At 35.0% G+C, this 23,927-nt stretch overlaps 1 protein-coding gene and 1 long non-coding RNA gene across 2 annotated transcripts in view; one reads left to right on the top strand and one right to left on the bottom strand.

The window, feature by feature from the left end:
• The first annotated feature begins 11,325 nt into the window (after positions 1-11,325).
• On the top strand, positions 11,326-15,166 carry LOC140148493 (uncharacterized). Its single transcript, XR_011858489.1, has 2 exons — positions 11,326-12,104; positions 14,307-15,166. It is a non-coding gene; the product is annotated as an uncharacterized lncRNA (long non-coding RNA).
• Positions 15,167-17,770: 2,604 nt separating this feature from the next.
• The window catches only part of LOC140147255 (uncharacterized), a 60,714-nt gene continuing 54,557 nt past the window's right edge, over positions 17,771-23,927 (bottom strand). The window contains exons 19-21 of the mRNA XM_072169035.1: positions 21,141-21,211; positions 19,737-19,948; positions 17,771-18,054 (exon numbers count right to left, since the gene is read on the bottom strand). Of these exons, the coding sequence (XP_072025136.1) occupies positions 17,771-18,054; positions 19,737-19,948; positions 21,141-21,211 (567 nt within the window). The remainder of the gene's footprint in view (positions 18,055-19,736; positions 19,949-21,140; positions 21,212-23,927) is intronic.

Genomic DNA, 23,927 nt, shown 5'->3' with positions numbered 1-23,927 from the left:
GCAGACTGTATCAATTGCTATCTTCAGTAGATAGCAGACTGTATCAATTGCTATATTCAGTAGATAGCAGACTGTATCAATTGCGATCTTCAGTAGATAGCAGCCATTATCAATTGCTATCTTCAGTAGATAGCAGACTGTATCAATTGCGATCTTCAGTAGATAGCAGACTTTATCAGTTGTCGTCTCCGGTAGATAGCAGCCATTATCAATTGCTATCTTCAGTAGATAGCAGACTGTATCAATTGCGATCTTCAATAGATAGAAGACTGTATCAATTGCTATCTTCAGTAGATAGCAGACTGTATCAATTGCGATCTTCAGTAGATAGCAGACTTTATCAGTTGTCGTCTCCGGTAGACAGCAGCCATTATCAATTGCTATCTTCAGTAGATAGCAGACTTTATCAATTGCTATCTTCAGTAGATAGCAGACTGTATCAATTGCTATCTTCAGTAGATAGCAGACTTTATCAATTGCTATCTTCAGTAGATAGCAGACTTTATCACTTGTTGTCTCAGGTAGATAGCAGACTTTATCAATTGCTATCTTCAGTAGATAGCAGACTTTATCAATTGCTATCTTCAGTAGATAGCAGACTTTATCAATTGCTATCTTCAGTAGATAGCAGACTGTATCAATTGCGATCTTCAATAGATAGAAGACTGTATCAATTGCTATCTTCAGTAGATAGCAGACTGTATCAATTGCGATCTTCAGTAGATAGCAGACTTTATCAGTTGTCGTCTCCGGTAGACAGCAGCCATTATCAATTGTTATATACTTCATTAATATATTCTTGTTCATTGATTGGTTAAAAGTGGATCACATGACCAAAAATAGTTCTACCATCAGTACTCCTATCCGTAAATAGTATCTCTAAGCCGTAAATAGTATTTTCAATGTCCCGGATGAGCCGTAAATAGTACCTCCAAGCCGTAAATAGTACTTTTGACCATGCCTTCCGCGTGCGCGCATTCGATGCGACGGAACAGTTCTCGCACGCGAAACTGCCATAGCGTCATTTCGCGCTGCTGTAATTGGTTAGCCCGATTTTAGGCTATTCGATTTTTTGAAGGGTAGGTTGTGCTTAAATTAGCCGCGCTGTTCACTCAGGATAGAAGCGGGAGAGTCAAAACGTCAAATAATTTTCTTTTAACAAATCAATGAACAAAGAACATATTAATGAAGTATATAAAACAAATATATACTGCCTTTATTCGAAGTTCTGGTTAAAACTATGGTCCCTCGTTGAGATCAATAATACTATTTTCCTGAGGGGCGCACTATTGATCTCACCTCGGGCCCATAGTTTTAACCAGAACCTCTCATGGCAGTATATATTTGTATACTATCTTCAGTAGATAGCAGACTGTATCAATTGCGATCTTCAATAGATAGAAGACTGTATCAATTGCTATCTTCAGTAGATAGCAGACTTTATCAATTGCTATCTTCAGTAGATAGCAGACTGTATCAATTGCTATATTCAGTAGATAGCAGACTGTATCAATTGCGATCTTCAGTAGATAGCAGACTTTATCAATTGCATTCTTCAGTAGATAGCATATTTATCAATTGCATTCTTCAGTAGATAGCAGATTTATCAATTGCTAACTTCAATAGATAGAAGACTGTATCAATTGCGATCTTCAGTAGATAGCAGCCATTATCAATTGCGATCTTCAGTAGATAGCAGACTGTATCAATTGCGATCTTCAGTAGATAGCAGCCATTATCAATTGCCATCTTCAGTAGATAGCAGACTTTATCAGTTGTTGTCTCCGGTAGATAGCAGCCATTATCAATTGCTATCTTCAGTAGATAGCAGACTGTATCAATTGCGATCTTCAGTAGATAGCAGATTTATCAATTTCTATCTTCAGTAGATAGCAGACTTTATCAGTTATCGTCTCCGGTAGATAGCAGCCATTATCAATTGCTATCTTCAGTAGATAGGAGACTGAATCAATTGCGATCTTCAGTAGATAACAGACTTTATCAATTGCGATCTTCAGTAGATAGCAGACTTTATCACTTGTTGTCTCAGGTAGATAGCAGCCATTATCAATTGCTATCTTCAGTAGATAGCAGACTTTATCAATTGCATTCTTCAGTAGATAGCAGATTTATCAATTGCTAACTTCAATAGATAGAAGACTGTATCAATTGCGATCTTCAGTAGATAGCAGACTTTATCAATTGCTATCTTCAGTAGATAGCAGACTGAATCAATTGCTATCTTCAGTAGATAGCAGACTTTATCAATTGCCATCTTCAGTAGATAGCAGACTTTATCAGTTGTTGTCTCCGGTAGATAGCAGCCATTATCAATTGCGATCTTCAGTAGATAGCAGTCTTTATCAATTGCTATCTTCGTTGCTATCTTCAGTAGATAGCAGACTTTATCAATTGCTATCTTCAGTATATAGCAGACTTTATCAATTGTGATCTTCAGTAGATAGCAGACTTTATCAATTGCCATTTTCAGTAGATAGCAGACTTTATCAGTTGTCATCTTCAGTAAATAACAGACTTTATCAGTTGTCATCTTCAGTGATAGCAAACTTGATCAACAATGCAATCTTCAGTATGCAAAACATAGCAATGATTTTGTAATCAAAATATGAATCTATCAAGGGCTCGGTCACCCACCGTTGCACATTATTGTTGCGGGACAATGAGAGCACATTAGACAAACCAAATTGCATTATGAATTGGAGGTATGTCCTTCTGATGTCAAATAATTTTGATTTTTTTTTTTTAAATTGTGATATAATACAATTTTTACGGCAAATTATCAAAAATTGACATTTGTGACATTTAACAGTCCTCAAAGTACACTTTTTAAATCTAATGATATGTACTTACCAGAATTTGCCAGATATGGTGTTAAAATAATATTTGTGCCTGATTTTGGTGTTAAGATTATGAAGCAACTCTTAAACAACAACACTTTGTACCTCCTCTTACAAGTACGTACCATTCACCAGTTATGTCAGAGCTACAGATTGTTCCCAGATGGCTAAATACTAAAAAATGACATACTCAGAAAATCTCTATGCCAACAAAATATTGTTTATATTAAAAATAATGATTCCTGAACTACTTATTCACGAATTCATAAGTTACTCACTCAACTTGCAATAAAAGGGGAATAATTTGCATTTTTCACACTCTGCTTCGTTTATGGTAGTGAAATAAAATAAACAGTAAGAAATTCCTAATATAAAATAAAACTGATGAAATTCACTAACTGGATGCACTGGGGAATTTACTCAAGTTATGCTTTGGCAAGGAAAGTGTGACATAGGAATTCTCAAAACCACTAAAGGATTTTCTTCACATGAATTTCCATGCAAATTCTGTATAACAATAAATACTCAAATCCATTAACTTTCCCCAAAGACTTGTTGGTTCAAATGCATTAATTTCTGTAAACATACTTAGTATTATTATGGTTTATTCAGATGTAGTGTATAATTTAGGAGGTCATTTGGTGAAGAAAAGTACCAGTAAGAAAATGTTTGTTCACAATCTATACGGATCATTAAATTTATTTCAGATCAGGTTGGGAGCCATTAAATATGATAAATTACATTTCTACAGTAACAGTAATAAACTAGGTATGCTTAATATGGTGATCTCTTATAACCTCTCCTTATTAGCCAGAAAATAAGAAAATAGTGCTTGCATTTAAATGACAGCCATTTTATCAACTGCAACTATTTCATTTTAAGGCAATTTCCTTGCTATCACAATATGATAATATTAGGAAAATTTACTCAACTATAATTTAGACCATACATACCAATATATACATCAAACAGTTCAGTGACTGGGGGATAGAAACATGTACAAAAAAAGCTATAAATACATTTCAAATACAAGCAAAGTACCTTAAATTAAAGATAATTTATACATGAAACCCTATAATGTAGTAAAAATCATTTCAATGATGATTAAAATAAAAACCAATTATGTAAATATATTAGTGCCATTTTGTATTGTATGTCCGGATATAGAAAGACAAAAGCATGTAACTCTCCCAAAATGCAAGTGCATACCCTGCAAACACAAAACGCTTTCCACATTGTTTGCAAAAGGTTAGAAAAGGTTGCCTTGGCAGAGAACGTTTAAATGTCAGGTTATAATAAAGGATATGAAACGTTTATACAACATTCAAAAACATTTTTTGAAAGTGTTGCCAAAATATTTGGCAAAAAATATTTGCAAAAATATTTTCCAATAACATTTTGACATGTAAAAAATGTTGCAGTGTGTTTTCATACAAAACGTGTTTTCATGACATTTATAAAACCTGACATTTAATGTTATTAAAACATTTTTACCAAAACCCAACATATAACTGCTTAAAACGTTTTAAATATATTTTGCTGGATTAACTATATACAGGATATGTACACAATCAGTTCCATTAAGGGAAGGGGTATGAACGTTTGGACAGTATTTATTGTGGGACATTAGAGCACATCAGACATATCGAATTGCATTCTCAATACGAAGAATGGCCTTCCGATATCAAATAATTAAGGGATCTGGAATGAGCGTTTTGAGCGTTTCAAAAGTATTTTTTGTGGGACATGAGAGCACATCAGACATATCGAATTGCATTCTGAATACAAAGAATGTCTTTCTGATATCAAATAATTTTCATTTTTTGAAATTCCAAGATATAATGCAAATTTTATGACAAATTAATAAAATTTGATATTTTTCACATTTTTGATATATAACAGTCCTCGAAGTAAATTTGATAAATCTAATGATATATTCTTAAAGTGAATGTAGTTGGGAGGAAAAGCAGACGATTAATTGAAAATTTTGACCTTTCATATTGAAGATATGGATTTGTTCCCCAAAAAGGCCTAATTTTTTTGGTGTTTTGGGAAAAAAAATCCATATCTTCAATACGAAAGGTCAAAATTTTCAATTGATCGTCAGCTTTTCATCCCACCTTCATACACTTTAAGTATAAATCATCAGATTTATAAAGTTTACTTCGAGTACTGTTAAAATCACAAATATCAATTTTTAATCATTTGCCATAAAATGTGTATTACATTGCTAATTTCAAAAAATCAAAATGCTTTGATATCAGAAGGACATTCTTCGTATTCAGATTGCAATTCGATATGTCTGATGTGCTCTAATGTCCCACAATAAATACTGTCCACACATTCATACCCATCCCTTAACTACCATATGTGACCAGCTCTAACAAAACCGGAACAAGTAACATTCCCCCCATGGTATTTGACTGTGGGACAAAGTGGACTTTCAAATCCTTGAAAGTACTAATATCTTTATTTAAGCAATAAAACACAGTTGAACCCCATTCAATCCTATGTAAGACAGAAAAGTAATTTGCCCATTACTCAGAATAGCAATTTGGCACAAATATCAAGGTATCATTTGCAAAATTATCCATATCTTGAAAAGTATTGATGCTATTTGTATAATTTTGGTATCATTTTAAAGCTTATTGTCTAGTGCTTATTGTCTAGTATTTTTATTCAAATCATGAAATGTCAAAAATGCAACTTGTTCCTGGTTTTGTCTGAGCAGGTCACATTATATGCCCTAATTAGTGCACTGACAGTCATTGTGTGAATTTATGAAATAAAATGAAACAATGAATAAAAGTTGTATATGTGAATTGAAAAGGGAATGTTTAAATAGTTGTCAGTTAAAAAGTTGAACAATTCTACCGGGGGCACTTATTTGATTAATTAAGTTGAATATGGTGTATTTTGTTCAATTTGAACAATTCCTATGAAAAATGATGTTGTACTCACATTTTCATCAGACTGGTACCTCATCACATCAGAATGTTTCCTTTTTATGGGCAACATGAACCACTATAGATGGCGTGATTTGGTCAAAGATGTTGTTGAGTGTGTAGGCCCCCTCGTTCTTGTTTAGAGTGTCATGTCCTTTTCTGCAGATCCAAATGGCTTCTTTGACCAACTCATCACACCCTATACGGCGATTCCTGCTGTTGACCATAAAAGGAAACAGTCTAATGTGAAGAGATGCCAGTCCGATTCATGGCCAAAATAGTGAAAACATTTCTTTTCAGAAGCATGAACATTAATTAAATGACAAAAAAGCCTAACTGGGGTGGAATTTTCAGCATTATTGAAGCTGTATAAATTGACAAAATATTTAATTGAAATTAACAATTAATTTTGCTTGAAAAATATTCCTTTTGGCTTGGTTGTGTACCAAGTTGAAAAGTGTGATATTGACATATGAAATTACTGCATTGTTTTATTTTCATAATAGGTCTATGCCAAAGTCAAAATATCTCTTTTTTGACATGAAGGAATACAAAGAAATGAAATATCCTGAGGTATTAGTGTTTTATAATATTTCCTATAATCTTATAATTTGCCATTCTAATTTACACACTATATATTTTCATTCTAAGGACATCATGTACAACATTTTTGGTACATAGCCATGTTGTTCAACAAACTGCTGTAGTAACCAAGCAGTGTTGAAACCTATCATTTAGATAGATAGATTATACACAACTCAGATTAGACACAACAATGTAACATATTTACAGCCTTAATACTACATCAGCTGATATACAAAATAACGTTTCCATAAATCACTTTTCATGTCGTTTATCTAACAATAAAGGGAAGAAGGAGAAGGAAGCAGCGTCAAAAAAGTGATAATACTCCGCCACTGAGGGATACATCTCACCACAAGGAAGGGAAGGAAAAGGGAGGAAAGAGAAGGGAAGGAAAAGAGGAAAGAGAATGGAGAGGAGGGAAGGGAACATAGGGAATGGGTGAGATGGGAGCCAAAGGCAAGAGGGTGAGTAGGGGATGGAAGGGGAGGGAAAAGGAGTGGGGGAAGGGAGAAGGGAGGGGATGAGCCTAAAGGGAGGGGGAGGAGAAGGGAGGGAAAGGAAGGGGAGAATGGAGGGAGGAAATGAGATGAGAAGAAAAGGGAATGAGTAACCCCTTAAACTCAGGGTCCCTCCCTTCAGTAAGTAATATGTCTATGGGAAGGGACCAGCATGGCATATTGGTTAAGGTTGTTGTCTTTGGTGCAAAAGGTCCAGGGTTCAAAATCTCTGAAGGACAAAAAATTCCAAACAAATCTGTTCTCCTCATAGCTATATAACTCATCTGGAAAAGGCAGGAAAATGATACATGATAAAGACCTCATTACAGTCGAATCCAATCAAGGTAATGCTTGATTGTTGCCTGTCCTGTAAAAATGCCCCAACCCGTTATCTACAGAAACCCCTTTACCAGGTCACTTAGCCCGGTTGAAGTTTTGTCAGCGTTATCTCAGCATTCAATTTCAGATGTATTTAAATGAGTATGTATGCAATATGCATGACATAAAAAAGGAGTATCCACCAAAATCAAGTGGTTAGATGATGCCTATGTTAACTTCACATCACATCTGATGTAACAATATCTCTGTATTGCACTATGACTGGGATAGTTTATTAGTCTTAGATTTTCAAGCAGCTACCAAAAGACATTTACTGCAACAATGTATGCTATAATTCTAGGTTGCAGTTAACATAGGGCATTTGAACAGTGTCTAAGCAATGACACACATAATGACTAGACTATTTTCCACCCTGAAGTGGCAGTGGCGTCAGTGTGCATTTCATTGGGTGCAGCTACAAATCGCTTGTGTTCACTCAAAGTGCTGGCATACACATGCACACACTTAAGATGTCACTGTTACATCAGGGTGAAAAATGGTATATCAACTTCTATTCCAGACTGGTCAAAATATACAGCCTGTCTCAAAAAAAATTGTACAAGTGAAAAGCGCCCTCTTTGGCAAATATAAAATACCGTCGTGACATTATGCTTACACCAAAGTCAAGGGCACAGTCTTAGCTCTCAAATGCCGTTTGTTCTGTTTAATTTGCTTGTTTCAATCTCGAGGTATGTTTATTTAACAACGAAAGGGTAAAATCACAATTGTGCCACTTTTACTAGGTGAAGAGAGCTGTACATGTAAAATCAATGATAGCTGATGTTGATGCGTCTAATGCACTCCCCCATCATGGCTCGTGCATTAGATGCATCATTCGCATTTTTTGTCTAATTTCTCTCCCAACAAGTAAATATAAAGGTCCATATGCACAAAAGAGTTAGACCGGTCTAAAGTTAGACCTGGTGGAATTTAGTACCATGAGAAAGGACATTTTCCTTTCTATATGCTTAAGGGCTGGGGTATGAGCGTTTGGACAGTATTTATTGTGGGACATTAGAGCACATCAGACATATCGAATTGCATTCTGAATCTGAAGAATGTCATTCTGATATCAAATAATTTTGATTTTTGAAATTCGCAATTCAATACACATTATATGGCAAATCATTAAAAATTGATATTTTTGATATTTAACAGTACTTGAAGTAAACTTTATATATCTGATGATTTATACTTAAAGTGTATGTAGGTGGGATGAAAAAGCCGACGATCAATTGAAAATTTTGACTTTCAGTATTGAAGATATGGATTTTTTTTCCCAAAACACCAAAAAAATTAGGTCTTTTGGGGAAAAAATCCATATCTTCAATATGAAAGGTCAAAATTTTCAATTGACCGTCGGCTTTTCCTCCCTGCTACATACACTTTAAGAATATGTCATTAGATTTATATAATTTACTTCGAGGACTGTTATATATCAAAATTTGAAAAATATCAAATTTTTATAATTTGTCATAAAATTTGTATTATATTGTGATTTTCAAAAATGAAAATTATTTGATATCAGAAAGACATGCTTCAGTATTCAGAATGCAATTCGATAGGTCTGAGGTGCTCTCATGTCCCACAAAAAATACTGTCTAAAACGTTAATAAATGCTCATTTTAGATCCCTTAAGTTATTTTGTATTATTTTTGAACGTTGCATTAAAATCTTTAGAATTTGCTAGCTACTCTAGGAAGGAAATAAGAGTAAAGGACCATTCCTGATGGAGCTTAATTCCAGTTAGACAAGGTCGAATTTTAGACCCTATAATTCTTTTGTATTTACGGACCTTAGTGTGCAATATTTTGTTTGTCTTTTATGTCTTGAGTGACTAAAAGAACAGCATTTACCATGATAAAATCATTGGTGTGCACATGTATTTAATTTTACAGCAGAATGTGAAATATTTATTTATCTTTTAATCTGTGGAAAAAGAGAATCATTATTCCTGCAACATGATAAAATAGTAAAAACAGTAAAAATATTTTTTATTGTGTAATTCATACATTCTTTTGATTACACGAAGGAACTCTTGATAAACTTGATGCTATCACTGATTTACATCCCTCAAGCCCTCTTCCCTAGTAAAAGTGGCACAAATGTGATTTTACCCTTTCGTAGTTAACTAAGCATATCTCGAGATTAAAACAAGCAAATTAAACAGAACAAAAAGCATTTGAGAGCTAAGACTACGCCCTTGACGTTGATGTAAGCATCATGTCACAATGGTATTGTCTAATTGCCAAAGAGGGCGCTTTTCACTTGCACAATTTTTTTTGAGACAGGCTGTATATACATCACAAGTATTATTTTTAAAATAGAAACAATTATTTACAAATCATACTTTATACACATGATAATAACTTTATCAGTTGTCCTGCTAGCTAGACTACATACTAACATCATATTCACAATAACTTGGACCATTCACTCTGTACAGAAGTCAGTGCAAATGTTTTACATCTGAAGTTATATAAATAGTCCATCCAATGCGATCATTATATTATATCCAAATATAACTTGTCAAATATAAAGTACATAATAAGAAAATATGTTTCAAAAATATACATTAGATTGTTTCAAGCAGCATTGTAGTGCAGATGTTGGTGGCCGCACATTAATGCAAAAAGTTTTAAAATGACTTATATTGCATTTTTTCTTTTGAGTTGGATCAAATCTCATGCAATTGGAAATTCCAATGTGCATGATATGATTAACCCTCCACACAGGTGTCGTCTGCAGATGACAAGTACCAAATTTGTGAAAATTTCATAATTGAACATTTTCATGACCATATTTGGAATCAGCATGAAAAATGCATTAAAATAAGTACAAACAAGCAAGGTATTGGTTCAGTGGTTCTTGGGATAGCTCTTGATATTTTGAGCAAATATCTCACAATTTGAATCATATGGCCAGCATGCAAGGCATTAAGCTTTACTATAATTTGTTACACATTTGGAGTAACCTGTGTTTTACAGAGGTGTTATCATCAATTGGGCCATTCTAGTTGAAATCTGTACACCCCCTATGGAAAACATTACTTTAATCTTCCACACAGGGAATGTGAATTTCAAATGGGATTACCTGAATGGGTCACTCCACTCCCCCTGTATTAGATTAAGGTCATGTCTTCCATAGGGGTGTATGAATTTCAACTGGAATAGCATATTGAGGAGCTCATTAACTCCTCAGTACCTATTCTGCTGTTAGAAAAAGATCAATGATATTTATGTCAATTCTATTCCCTATTTCAGGCAATGGTTGAGGTCCAATGCCTTTTAACCATTTCCCAAATTCAAAGATCAATTCAAATCAACTATACTAATTGAGTGTACACTCAAAATACCAATCAGGTGAGATAATCAAGATTCTATTAGACCACAACTTCCTCACACAGGTAAATATATCATTGCCTGATCCAAGTAGGTATTAATAATGTGTTTTGCGACTTTTTTTCAAGATAGAGTATAACATTGTAAACTAGACTCATGAATAGCTTTCCTTCCTGTAGGACCTCTTCCCCATGGCAACCCAACTACTGTATGGGGAATAATTGTATCCTGATAGCTATATGGAACAAGTTATAAATACCCAAATGTGTGCATTAATATGTGTACGATAACAAACTCACAGACGAGGTGGAAGTTGTGTGAATGTCAACAAGGAAGTTGGTTGCCATCATTTTGCAGCCAAAACCGCGGGTCAAATAGTTGAAAACTCACACAATTTTCAATTTTTCTCTTAACCATTGGTTTCTATGGGATAGGAAACTACTGGAAGTTCCATGAGTCACTGTTGAAAAGTCACCTATTTTTTCTTGACCATTGGTTTCTATGCAACAGGAAATGGCAAAGCTTCAAAAGTTGCCCGATTGGGCTCCAAATTACAGGTTTGGCAACCTGAGTTGGACCACATTTCTAGTAATTGTAAGCCTGGTGATATTTGAGACCTACTAGATTGATACCAAATGCATGTCGGAAGTTGCTGTCTCTTCTACAGAAGCATGTATAAACCACCAATACCACTGCAGATATTTTTATCTCTTCATATGTAATCGGGTTTTGATTGAGCAAACTTCAATCAAAACCAAAATTGTCATTGGCGTAATAAGCCCTGGGTTTTGTTGAAAAGGGTTTCATTGTCCTGTAGATCAATAAAAGGTGAGGCCATGCGTGTTGTGACATCAGTCCGACACCTGTTGTGCATCCATGCCCTGTGTCGAGTCGCGTGCCAGTAGCCAATCATAGGCAGCGGTTCTGGGGGCGTGGCTGTTTTCACAGAAATTGTTGCCGGGAAAATTCATAAGCTGTTTCGATACCATCCGAAGAGGTCAGGAAAATTTTAAAATCTTTTGATGTAAAGAGATAAACTTAACATTGAAGGAAGCTTACGGCACGTCACCAAGTGTGTTGGAGACAGAAACTGGAAATAATGATTGGGATATCATGTATTCATTTCGCAAAATCAAGAAGGATATAACTCGTAAAATATTGCGAACCGCAATAGAACTTCCGACGGTATCCATCGTGTACAAAAACTACAATAACAATGGGTCGTGAAAGATGTACGAAAATCAATGTTCTTCACATTCGTTGCGGACGTAAAAAAGTGATGTTGTAAAATCGACATTTATTCATGGTGATTGACTAAACAGTGCCGTGACTTCGGGTATTAACAAGTTGACAATCTAGTATTTATCATCGTGAATTTGGCGTATCGTCAGCGGAGAAGTGAGAAGAGAAGGCCCCGGGAGAAGGCGCCATCTTGTATTTAAGACGAGGGCGAGATTGGACAACTTCAATCACTGACGGGATGATACTTGGAAAACAAGGGTGAGAAAATTATAGTAGTCATGATTATGAAGAAGAGGCGGGAATTTGATGGGAATTTGATGTGTGGATATAATTAATTTAAGCTGTTAAGTGGGTCTGTATACATTAATCAAAAGCCCCGGGTGAAAACTGACTTCATACTTAGCCGCGGCGAATAATTGTTTATTAAATCCAGTCACTGAATCAATATTTACTAAAATCCAGGTTGAGATCACGTGATCGCTTATTTTATGAATGAAACAGGCAGGCGTGGAAACAGGCATAGAATCTCTGTCACGATTATAATTTGAGGTTGCTTAGGTTTAATGTACCGTAATAAAATTTAATCAATACATTTGACTATCGAGCTATAGTAGTTACATAATTCACCAAATTAGGGGCAAATAACGACCAAAATATTGACGTTGATTTTGACGACACGTTGAGATGAGTTTGTTGTTGTCACAAAACTTCCGGGTTGCGTTTCTAGATTTTCGTGTGTTCATTCCCAAATTGTAAAACAAAAATTGTTATTTCATCCGTAGTGGGGTTTTCGTTACTTGTTATATTTGATACATTGTTTTTCTAACAAATAAGGAAAATTTATAAAAATTTCACGATTTTCAGCGAGTTAAATTATCACAAAACAATTTACTTTAGACATTGCATTAAAAACACAGCTAGATCGCGTTCATGCAAGCAGTTTGATGTTTGTCCTCCAACATGGCAGGACTCTTACAGTAAGGCAGGGCTTACGTAAATGTGTGTAACGTAGTATTGAATACCTTGGTCTGATTGGCTGTTCAAGGTCATTAAAATAAATACTTGAAATATAGATCGTGGGGTTTATAAGAAAAAGAAAAAAAATATAGATGAATAAAAAATAGAAAGCAAATAAATAAATTTGAAAAAAAAAAAATAATAATAATAATAATAATGGAGAAAAAAAAAAAAATATATATATAGATGAAAAATAATATTAGCCATAAATAAATGATTGAAAAAAACCCAAAACAATTCTGGTGGTCTATCAACATCATCAGAGGTTAAATAGGCTAAGATTTTTGGATTTCAGAACTGTAAGTCAAAAAATTAATGGAAAAAGTCAGCACATGTCAGGTGAAGGATTTTCAGGAAATATGGCAATATAGAACACAATGGATAGATACAATTTCTTGCGGGTCAAAATAGATAAGGCAAGATCAATGGAATTGCAAAAAACTTGGTTAAATAAAAGAACAAATTAATAAAAATATAGGTTATCAAAGGGCATCGAAAGGCAAATATATAGCTAAGTTAAATGACATTTTAAGAAGCATGCAGTTTCTTGTGTTCAAGGCGAATCCAAGGTCAAATAAATATACAGATAAAGATCATGAGAGTTATTTAATTGATAAATTAATAATGTGGTTTCAAGGTAGCCACAGGTAAATAAGAAAATGTGGTTGGAGGGTCATGGAAATTGTTAAAGATGGGAAACAATAAGGGTAATTAAAACGTGCCAAGGTCAGAATGGGGTCAGACTAGCCTTTCAACAAATCTTTGCCCAGGGGTGGGAGTAAGGCGGTTTGCACTCTTTTTAATGTCGCGGTGTTTTAAATGGGCGGTAATGTGAACCTATAAGATAGCTAGCATATTCTATGACTATTGCAAGGCTAGATGGGGGGTCACCTGATGATCAAATAAATATTTCTATAATATCAATGAATGTCAAAAAAGGGTTGGAGGCCATGAAAGGTGGTGAAAGGGTGCAATAATGAAGGTCAATTGAGATCATTGGGATGGCAAATTAAGAAACTTTGGGAACTCATGAGTTTGGGGTATATCGCAAGTTAATAATTCATAAGGTAAATTTAGGTTGCAAGTTTAATTGGAAGCAGGAAGTAATGAAGCAATCAAACATGTAAAATGGAAGGAAAAATGCAATGAGAATTCGTAATGGGTTGGGAAAAGACAGCAGTGACAAAACACTTTTCTCCTTTTAATAATAATACTTTTTAGTAACAACAGGAGCTCCTACATGTTTCCTAATAGGAATAAAATAACTTTGTTTTCATTCATTCATTCATGTCATTCATTCATGTCATTCATATTTCATTTTGCTAATTCACCAATCAATAATACAATGTACGAATGTAATTCAATAATGATATATAATGTTTACATGTGCATGTATGGCGAGTTGGTTCCCTTTCTGTCTTTGTTTTTTCTAATTTATTTCAGACTACGGACAATTAATGCTGGTGATTAGAAATGGAGGCTTGTCATGTCCCGGGAACTTGTAATTAATAGTGGCTTCGAAACTGGTGCAAGACTGTATAAGAATGCAGGGGAAGGTGATACATTGAACATTTTGTTATCGGAAGCTATCAGATTCAACACCTAGTATCTGAGTCAACTCATGGCTATGATAAGTTGGAAGTATCAGTATCTTTGTTACGAACCATTGATCAAAATGAGCACAACACAAAGCCTATGGCATATCAAAATTGGGAACAGAGGTATGAACCTAAATTACAACATTGGTTACTATGTGCTCTACGACAGCGAATTACAATGGATGACGAGAACGACTGACAACAATGGCCACTGGCCAGGGCTATGTAAGATCCAAGAAGAAAAACACATGAATTGTTACAGTGCTGATGTAAAGTGATGTTACAAACAATGGATATTATACATTGTAGGCGACTAAAGCAATTGCATAGGAAAAATAAAAAGATACAGTCGTATAACGATATTGGCATTTGACAATTTATCAAACAATAAAGCGATAACCGAAATAAAACTTATTGCAGTATAGAAGATATCACTCTTGAGAAGTCGCCACACTTCAAAAAGCAGCAATGTCAATTGATGCATTGGTACATGTATAATCAACACCTAAAACTCTGTCATAGGTGGCAATTATAAGAAGAAAATAGTGATTGAACAATGAACATTGAATAATTAAATATTGATAGCAGAAATGCATGAAGTGATTTAAAGGCCACAATTGAGTACTACTGCACCACTTTAATAATGAAGAGGGTAATCATGTAAATGGCCCAGATGAATAAAATTGCAAACATTGGATTCAAAAAGGCAAAATATACAGGTATCATATTTATGTTAATGTCTTAACGAATCGGAAATTTGCTTGGGATTGATATTTGCTAGCCTATTCTACAGGTTATAATGAACACAAATATGTGAAAAATGGTGTATATATGTAAGGTAATAGGACGCATAAAAAGCATAATTCTTCACCTTAATAAAGGCTCAAAATGTCCAGGTAAAGGGGTGCAAAATGCATGTCAAATATTGCTATGGACAGCAAAGTGGAGTGCCATTTAACACAATACTTCATATTGTTAGATTTACTGGGGCCATAAATATGCCCACAAAACGGGCAGAACTGTAAGCTCATATCATTCAGCCCTGATCAGTTAAATGATTGGTTAAATTGAAATAGAAGCTGGGATAATGCATTTTCAAATTAATGTAAAACGGCACTGCACTATATATCCCAAATTTAACTGATCAATGCATTTCATGGCATGTTCCTGGTAGGGATGCTCTTTAGTAACTAAACAGATACACGCTGCCATTGGGAGGTTTTCCTGTTTTTTTCTCACAACAGTTTTTTTTTGTCCAGGTTTTTACTTTCCAATTTTCAGCTATCCGGTATTGTTGTTAGTAAATTCAAGGAGCACCAACTGTTCTCAATGCTTCAAATGCTTCAAAATTCAGTAGCCTTGTACACCCTATGTCTTTGCAGTAATGATAAACTGTGGATGTGGGCCTTCCTCTTTACGAAGTTAGGCAAGTCCCTAGATTAGGTCCTTGGTTGGCATTGTTTCTTTTGCTTTTTACCATTTTGTCCAATATATGAATCAAAATGGAGATACATTGCTGCATTTGAGCAAGTCATTGGGAATGTTTTCACATACTTAATATTTAATGTCAATTCCAAATTAGGATGTTTGGAAATTGAATGGGGTTGTCCTAATTCGGAAATGAGTAATGATTAGGTCCAAGCCAAATATGCTGTTTGGGATTTGAAGTGGGTCGTCTCACTTCAGGACCATAAATGGCATCAGATGATATAGCTGTCTGATTGCGTAAAAAGGGTATCAGATGATATTGCTGTCCGATACATATATGATTTCAATGATTGATATATATTGCTTTTAAAGAATAAGCCAGATGATATAGCTGTCTGAGGCGCTAATGAATTTGAATTTATATCTATTTAAAATATCAGATGATATAGCTGTCTGATTGCGTAAAAAGGGTATCAGATGATATTGCTGTCTGATACATATATGATTTCAATGATTGATATATATTGCTTTTAAAGAATAAGCCACATGATATAGCTGTCTGAGGCGCTAATGAATTTGAATTTATATCTATTTAAAATATCAGATGATATAGCTGTCTGAAGTGATATGCGATATTAAATTAAGTATGAAGAACACAGTTGACACTTGATCAACTGGGTAAATGAAAGGCAAATAAAAGATTCGGATGGTAAAGATCCAGCGCCGGCAATAGTTGTGTTTGGTCTACTTATTGCGTCCATAGGACAATCGGGTTTTGATTGAGCAAACTTCAATCAAAACCAAAATTGTCATTGGCGTAATAAGCCCTGGGTTTTGTTGAAAAGGGTTTCATTGTCCTGTAGATCAATAAAAGGTGAGGCCATGCGTGTTGTGACATCAGTCCGACACCTGTTGTGCATCCATGCCCTGTGTCGAGTCGCGTGCCAGTAGCCAATCATAGGCAGCGGTTCTGGGGGCGTGGCTGTTTTCACAGAAATTGTTGCGGGAAAATTCATAAGCTGTTTCGATACCATCCGAAGAGGTCAGGAAAATTTTAAAACCCACCCACCACTCCTTTATAAAAAATATGATATTAAATGGCATTGTTTCTTTTGCTTTTTACCATTTTGTCCAATATATGAATCAAAATGGAGATACATTGCTGCATTTGAGCAAGTCATTGGGAATGTTTTCACATACTTAATATTTAATGTCAATTCCAAATTAGGATGTTTGGAAATTGAATGGGGTTGTCCTAATTCGGAAATGAGTAATGATTAGGTCCAAGCCAAATATGCTGTTTGGGATTTGAAGTGGGTCGTCTCACTTCAGGACCATAAATGGCATCAGATGATATAGCTGTCTGATTGCGTAAAAAGGGTATCAGATGATATTGCTGTCCGATACATATATGATTTCAATGATTGATATATATTGCTTTTAAAGAATAAGCCAGATGATATAGCTGTCTGAGGCGCTAATGAATTTGAATTTATATCTATTTAAAATATCAGATGATATAGCTGTCTGATTGCGTAAAAAGGGTATCAGATGATATTGCTGTCTGATACATATATGATTTCAATGATTGATATATATTGCTTTTAAAGAATAAGCCACATGATATAGCTGTCTGAGGCGCTAATGAATTTGAATTTATATCTATTTAAAATATCAGATGATATAGCTGTCTGAAGTGATATGCGATATTAAATTAAGTATGAAGAACACAGTTGACACTTGATCAACTGTGTAAATGAAAGGAAATAAAAGATTCGGATGGTAAAGATCCAGCTCCGGCAATAGTTGTGTTTGGTCTACTTATTGCGTCCATAGGACAATGGAAAATATAACTGTTGTCTACTTTACATTACAAAGCTTTCATGTGACAGTTAATTTAGCTTTGGCAACCACTTGTCCGACATTGTTGGAAGCCACACAGCTATACACTCCTTCATCCCTCCGCTTGACACTGACAATAAAGAAATCATCCTTATATGGCATATCGATAAAACGCATCTCTCGGTCCGCCGGAAACACTCTCTTGTCATCTTTCATCCAGTAAACCTTAGGAGTTGGGTAGCCTTTGGCACCACACTGAAGTTTGACATTCTGACCAGATGTTACTGTGTTGTCTTGTGGCCTGGATGTGAATTTGGGAAAGGCTGTGAAAGAGATTAATAGGAGGTAAGTTAGAATTAGTACGGGTGCACTTTACCTGACTTAGGTTTTGTGACAAATCAAGATTTGTTGGCAGCCCACTATGATGAATTTTGTCATTTTTTAGGGCACTGCCACATTGGCCCAAACAACAAATTTTGAGATTTTGAGGGGCACCAAGGCCATGTGCTTGGGCATCAAGACCAAAACAAGATTTGATGTAAGGTAATGTAGGTGGCCACCGGGGGTGGCCATCTTCAAATTTGAGTGCTGATACTCTTGTTGAGTTTACATGCAAAACTCCCAATAGTTTTGTCCTGAAAAGTCTAGAGCTAATCCTGACTAAAGCTTGACAGTTTATACTTGTCTGATCGCAACTGTTGAACACCCTTAATCTGTATAATATTTTGCATAAAAATGACTGCTGCGTTAGTATTACTTGATTAAGTCAGATTAGACTACCACATTTGATTAATTCTTTTCCCTTATTAGCACCATATTTTCAACCCTATAGATTTTTTCCCACTCAATCTTACTATAAATAGGGGAATGTTGTGGGTGAGTATGTGAACGAGCCAGCTCAGTCAGTTTCAATCCAAATGTCGCCAAATTCACACGGGAGATCGAGGAAAATACGACAATGTGTTTAAAGTTTATTTGGTTGAAAACGGTCAAGTATTGGCCTCAAAATCAGTAAAAAAGTGAGTTTTTCGGGCAAATATATAGACCCCCTATCGGTTGTTTGTTTACGGGCTATGCCAACCAACGCGTCTACTTGGCTAGCAGAAATCGCGCCGTCGTTAGCGGGATGGCGTAGCGTCCGCGCGCGTGACTTGACTCGCACGCGGGTGCGCATAGCCAGCTTGCACACGGGTACGGTTTATGGTATACGGGATGGGAAAACGTGATCAGGTACGGGTACGGCAGGAAGCATTGGACCCTATGCCTATAAATCGTCTCTATCACCATGTAATCTGTTCAGCGATTCATCCCGTTTTAGTAATCGCTCCGTTAACTCAACTAGCGGAGGCCCGCGCTCCGCACGGGCATTCCGCTAGTGTTGTTAAATATTTATTTTCCATGCACTATACTTGTGCAACTTTTAATCAGTTTCATTCTCAATTTTACCCAATTTGTTATAAGGAAATTGTTATTTTTCCCATGTAATCTGTGCAACTTTGCCAATTTTTTTCTAGCACAATTTCCCATTTTTTTTCTGCTCAAATCTTTTGGCACCAAGAATATAATTGAATGAACATAATATGATGAATACCTGTGTTCCCTTCAACTCATCCATGACAGTGCATCCACAGGGAGGTTAAAAGATACAGCAAACACGAAACAGTATGTGGGCATCTAAAGTGATATGTTCAGTGGCGTAGCCAGGGGGTAAAGGGAATAGATGCCTCCCTGTGAAAAGTTGTGCCCCCTGTGGGATAGTGACCGCTCCAATATTTAAGATTTTAGGCCTTTTTTGTGTACTTTTAAGTCCATTTGTGACTATTTTTGTCAATGTTCGCCCTCCTTAAAATTTGTCTTGCCCCCCTTTGCCCACCCTCTGAAAAAGTGCTGACTATGCCACTGGATATGTTGTGCTGATTCAATTGAACTGAGTATAGCCAATCTCATGACAAAAACAAATAGTGGACATAGATTATAATTATAAAATTTAAAGAAGACATTTTACCCTGAACTGTCACCACAGCCTCATAAGATATCTTCCTTCCAAAGTTATTAGATATGCTACACTGATATGTGCCTTCATCCCTCTCATGGATGTTAGTCAGGTATAAGATGTTGGTGATCTGTCTCATCGCTCCTATCTGTTCATCTATAACTCTCACTCTTGGGTTAGGTGAATCTAAAGCATCTAGCCACTCTTCAGTAGGTGTAGAGAGCCTGTAATCAATAGAAGATAAAGAACATTTTATTTTTTATCAAATGTACAGAGATACGCTTGATTTTATCAAGGTTGGTCAAGTACAATATTTTGGTGATCTTGGGTTAGGTGAATCTAGAGCATCTAGCCACTCTTTGTAGGTGAAGAGAGCCTGTAAGTGATAGAAGATCAAGGAGATATAATTGATCAAATGTATGAAGGGTAGACGTGCATGATCTTATGGATGTTGGTCAGGTATAAGATGTTGGTGATCTGTCTCATGTCTCCTATCTGTTCATCTATACAGGCATTGAGTTTTGCAAAGTGACAGGTGTGCTGTAAATCGCACGCCTGGATAACCCGAGGTGTGCTCTTAGGTGTGCTGCAAATCGCACACCTAAATAAATCAAGGTGTGCTTTTTTCAAAACTGGTGTATGACTATGATTTCATTTTCAGTTAAAACTTAGCAATATTGTGACTACATGTACTTTTTTTAATTGGCCACGGTTAAGCTCTGGGGTAATGAACGGTGCATTCTGCAAAGATGTCTTTTAGCTGTAAATTTGCTTTGGTGATAACTTTGCTTGTATCATTCGTGGTTAATTGAAAAATACAATAACAAGAAAAAATTATTTTACAAGTTGGTATGCACAAAGGGCAAAGTTGTATTGTGTTCATATCACAATCTACCGTAATTTTTTTAATTTTGTTTTTTTACATTTTTATATTCCCCATGGATTTAGAATGTCCCTGGACCTTGGACTAATTGCTAGTGTCATTTGTAATTAATTTAATAAAAAATACAAAAAAATTACAAAAAGATTTAAAAAAATTATAAATTCTTGTTTAAAATAGGCAAATTCGTAACTTATGTTCACATAATAATCTATGAATGATTTTCAAATGCATTTGTTTTGTATGCTTCTTTACATCATAAATAGGTTGCAATGTGAACATCAATTATAAATTTGCCTATTTTGAACATGAATTAATAATTTTTTTAAATCTTTTTGTAATTTTTTTTTTTTTTTTTAAAATTTTTTCAGGGACATTCTTAAGTTCCAGGGACATTCTAAATCCAAAAAGAAAAAAAAAAAAAAAAAAAAAAATTTTTTTTTTTTTTTAGGCGTCTTGGTAAAAATCGCACCCTCGGCGCATTTTCAGGCGTGCGGCGCGTGCGAATCGCACTCGCACGCCTTAAAACTCAATGCCTGTCTATAACTCTCACTCTTGGGTTAGGTGAATCTAAAGCATCTAGCCACTCTTCAGAGGTGTAGAGAGCCTGTAAGTGATAGAAGATAAGGAAGATATACTTGATCAAATGTATGAAGGGTAGATGTGCATTATCTTATGAATGTTAGTCAGGTATAAGATGTTGGTGATCTGTCTCATCTCTCCTATCTGTTCCTCTATAACTCTCACTCTTGGGTTAGGTGAATCTAATGCATCTAGCCACTCTTCGTAGGTGTAGATCGAGAGCCTGTAAGTGCAAGATGATAAAGATATGCTTGATCATGTTGATCAAATGTATGAAGATATGCTTGATCTCATGAATGATGGGCAGGATATTGGTGATCTGCATCATCTCTCCTAAGGAGTAAACTGAAACTACTGGAGCAATTTAGCTCAAAACTTGGAATAGGATTGAGTGAGTGATGTGCCCTAATGTCTGGTATAAAACATCTTATCTTGTTTAACAATTGAACCAGCCGCCTTAAACTAAATTAACTAGAGTTAAGAGTTTTAAAGGGGAAAAAACCTGTTATTTGATTGTCTTCATCCAACTGACCCTAATCTGGAAACTCCGGGAAAAAGGTTTTTTTTTGTTTGTTTAACTGTGTAAAAGAATACTGACCCTAATTTTGGAAATTCTGGAAACAAATTTGACAGCATTAAAAGTTTTAAAAGCAGTTTCTTCACACCTCTAAACTGTTTTTAAAATGTGAATGAAATGGTATACAGTAGAGAAATACCCCCAATTCACACCTATTTGGGCTATTTGTTTCAAGCCTGTCTTGGCTATGACCTTAATCTATTTTTTTAAATCCAACTGACCAACCCTACCCCTTGGAAGGGATCTATGTACAAACAAACAATTTTTTCTGGCCAAGTATAATAGGATTTGCTTTTGTGTAACCAAATTTTCATTACTTTGATATTATAAAAACATAGCACTGTCTTAAACTTGGTCATATTTTTAAAAAAAGAGTGATCAGTGAACTGAAGAAATGCATACATATACTATGACTGACACCATCTGAGAGCCTCAATGGAGAACCATATAATGCATTTAGAGAGAGCCCTCTATCAGTAGCTATATTATAAAGCTCAAAGTTCTAGGCCATAGGTGTACGGTACCAATTATATCAATATCATAATCTTTTTAAGTTTTGTGTACATATTGAGATAATATTATTATCAATGAACACATCCTATTTGGACTAAAACTATTATAAGTCAATTCTGAGCTCAGGTGACCTAGAGCTAGTGTATACATGTAGTACAGTAAGCCTATGCTGACTATATATACACCCTGAGAGCCAGTGCTATATATAAATATAATTCGCTTCCGCATCCCAGTTGAAACATTACTATAAGCCTTAAAGGTAAGTCAATATTCATGTTGAAGCAAAATGTGTTTGTTTGTGCTATATTTGTGGCTAGGGTCACATGACAATGTTGTTAAGGGATGCCAGACCAGAATGCAATTCATGCACATACCAATGTCACTGTGATGGCTTGCTAAAATTGTGCTAATTAGTCACAAGGATGTTGCCTCATATCCATGGTCACATTTACGCTGAAAATGTATGCATTAGGGATGGGTTATTCCGCTTATTTTCTCGAACGTTTAACGCATCAGTGATACGTACAATTAAGTTCTAACTCGCATCAATTCAACCCAGTCTTGTGGCAAGATTTCATGAATACACGATAGGTGCAGTGCACCTCACAAAACAGGAATTTCTAACAGGTTATACAAGTACCAAAATCATGTAATCATGAGAAGAAAATCATGTAATTTTTAGGATTTAATTAAAAAATGTTCATAATATCAAATTATAAGTGTAATATGTGTTTAGGAAATATTTTAAGCTTTCAAATTCACTATGCAAATTATCTTGCATAATTAATTAGCTAATTATTATATATTTGCATAAATTAAGAGTCATCAAAATTACAAAATTTAGTTTCTCCATAACAGCTTTATAGATTTGCTTCAAATTTTCAGGGATGGCTGGTATCATTAAAAGCAACATTTTTGAAAGAGGGATTTGGAATAACTTATGGCATTGCTTGTTTATGGCTAATAATTATCTGACTTTCTGAATACCTGCCAGTAAAAACAAAATCACACTCTAACCAATTTACATATTTCACTTTTTGCTCAAAATGTTGAGTAACATTTTACTCTTCATCATTTTGCAAATCTTTTCACTTAAGTTTTACTCAAATAATGAGCAATCGTTTTAATCAACACTTGCGTAAACCTTTACTCAAGGTTGAACAAGCACATTTTTCCTTGTTTCAGAGCAAAAAAGGGAACTACTCAATATTGGGTAAAATTTAATCAACAAACATTGAGCAAATATTACTTCAAGTGAATGAGTAAAATTTACTCTCATCTTTGAGTAAAAAAGGGAACTCCTCAATATTGTGTAAAATTTACTCAACAAAAGTTGAGCAAATATTACTCCAAGTGAAAGAGTAAATTTTAGTCTATTTTTTGAGTAAAAAGAGAACTACTCAATATTGAGTAAAGTTTAATCAACATGTGTTGAGTAAACAATCAACCGAAGCTGAGTAAAATTTACTCAAAATTCGAGTAGTTCCCTTTTTACTATCGTGATGAGTAATATTTTACTCAATATTGAGCTTTTATTTTTTGCTGTGTGGGTGAGAGCCAAAAGAAGCCTCGAAAATCAGTGATAGACGACTTGTTGCTGTTCAGATGGAAATATTAGGGTCTAGGTCTTTGGGTGACAGATCTAAAGGAA

This window comes from Amphiura filiformis, chromosome 3, assembly GCF_039555335.1.
Source record: "Amphiura filiformis chromosome 3, Afil_fr2py, whole genome shotgun sequence".
Lineage (NCBI taxonomy): Eukaryota > Metazoa > Echinodermata > Ophiuroidea > Amphilepidida > Amphiuridae > Amphiura > Amphiura filiformis.
Note: the sequence above shows the minus strand (reverse complement) of the source record. Positions and strands in the feature narration are given on the sequence as shown.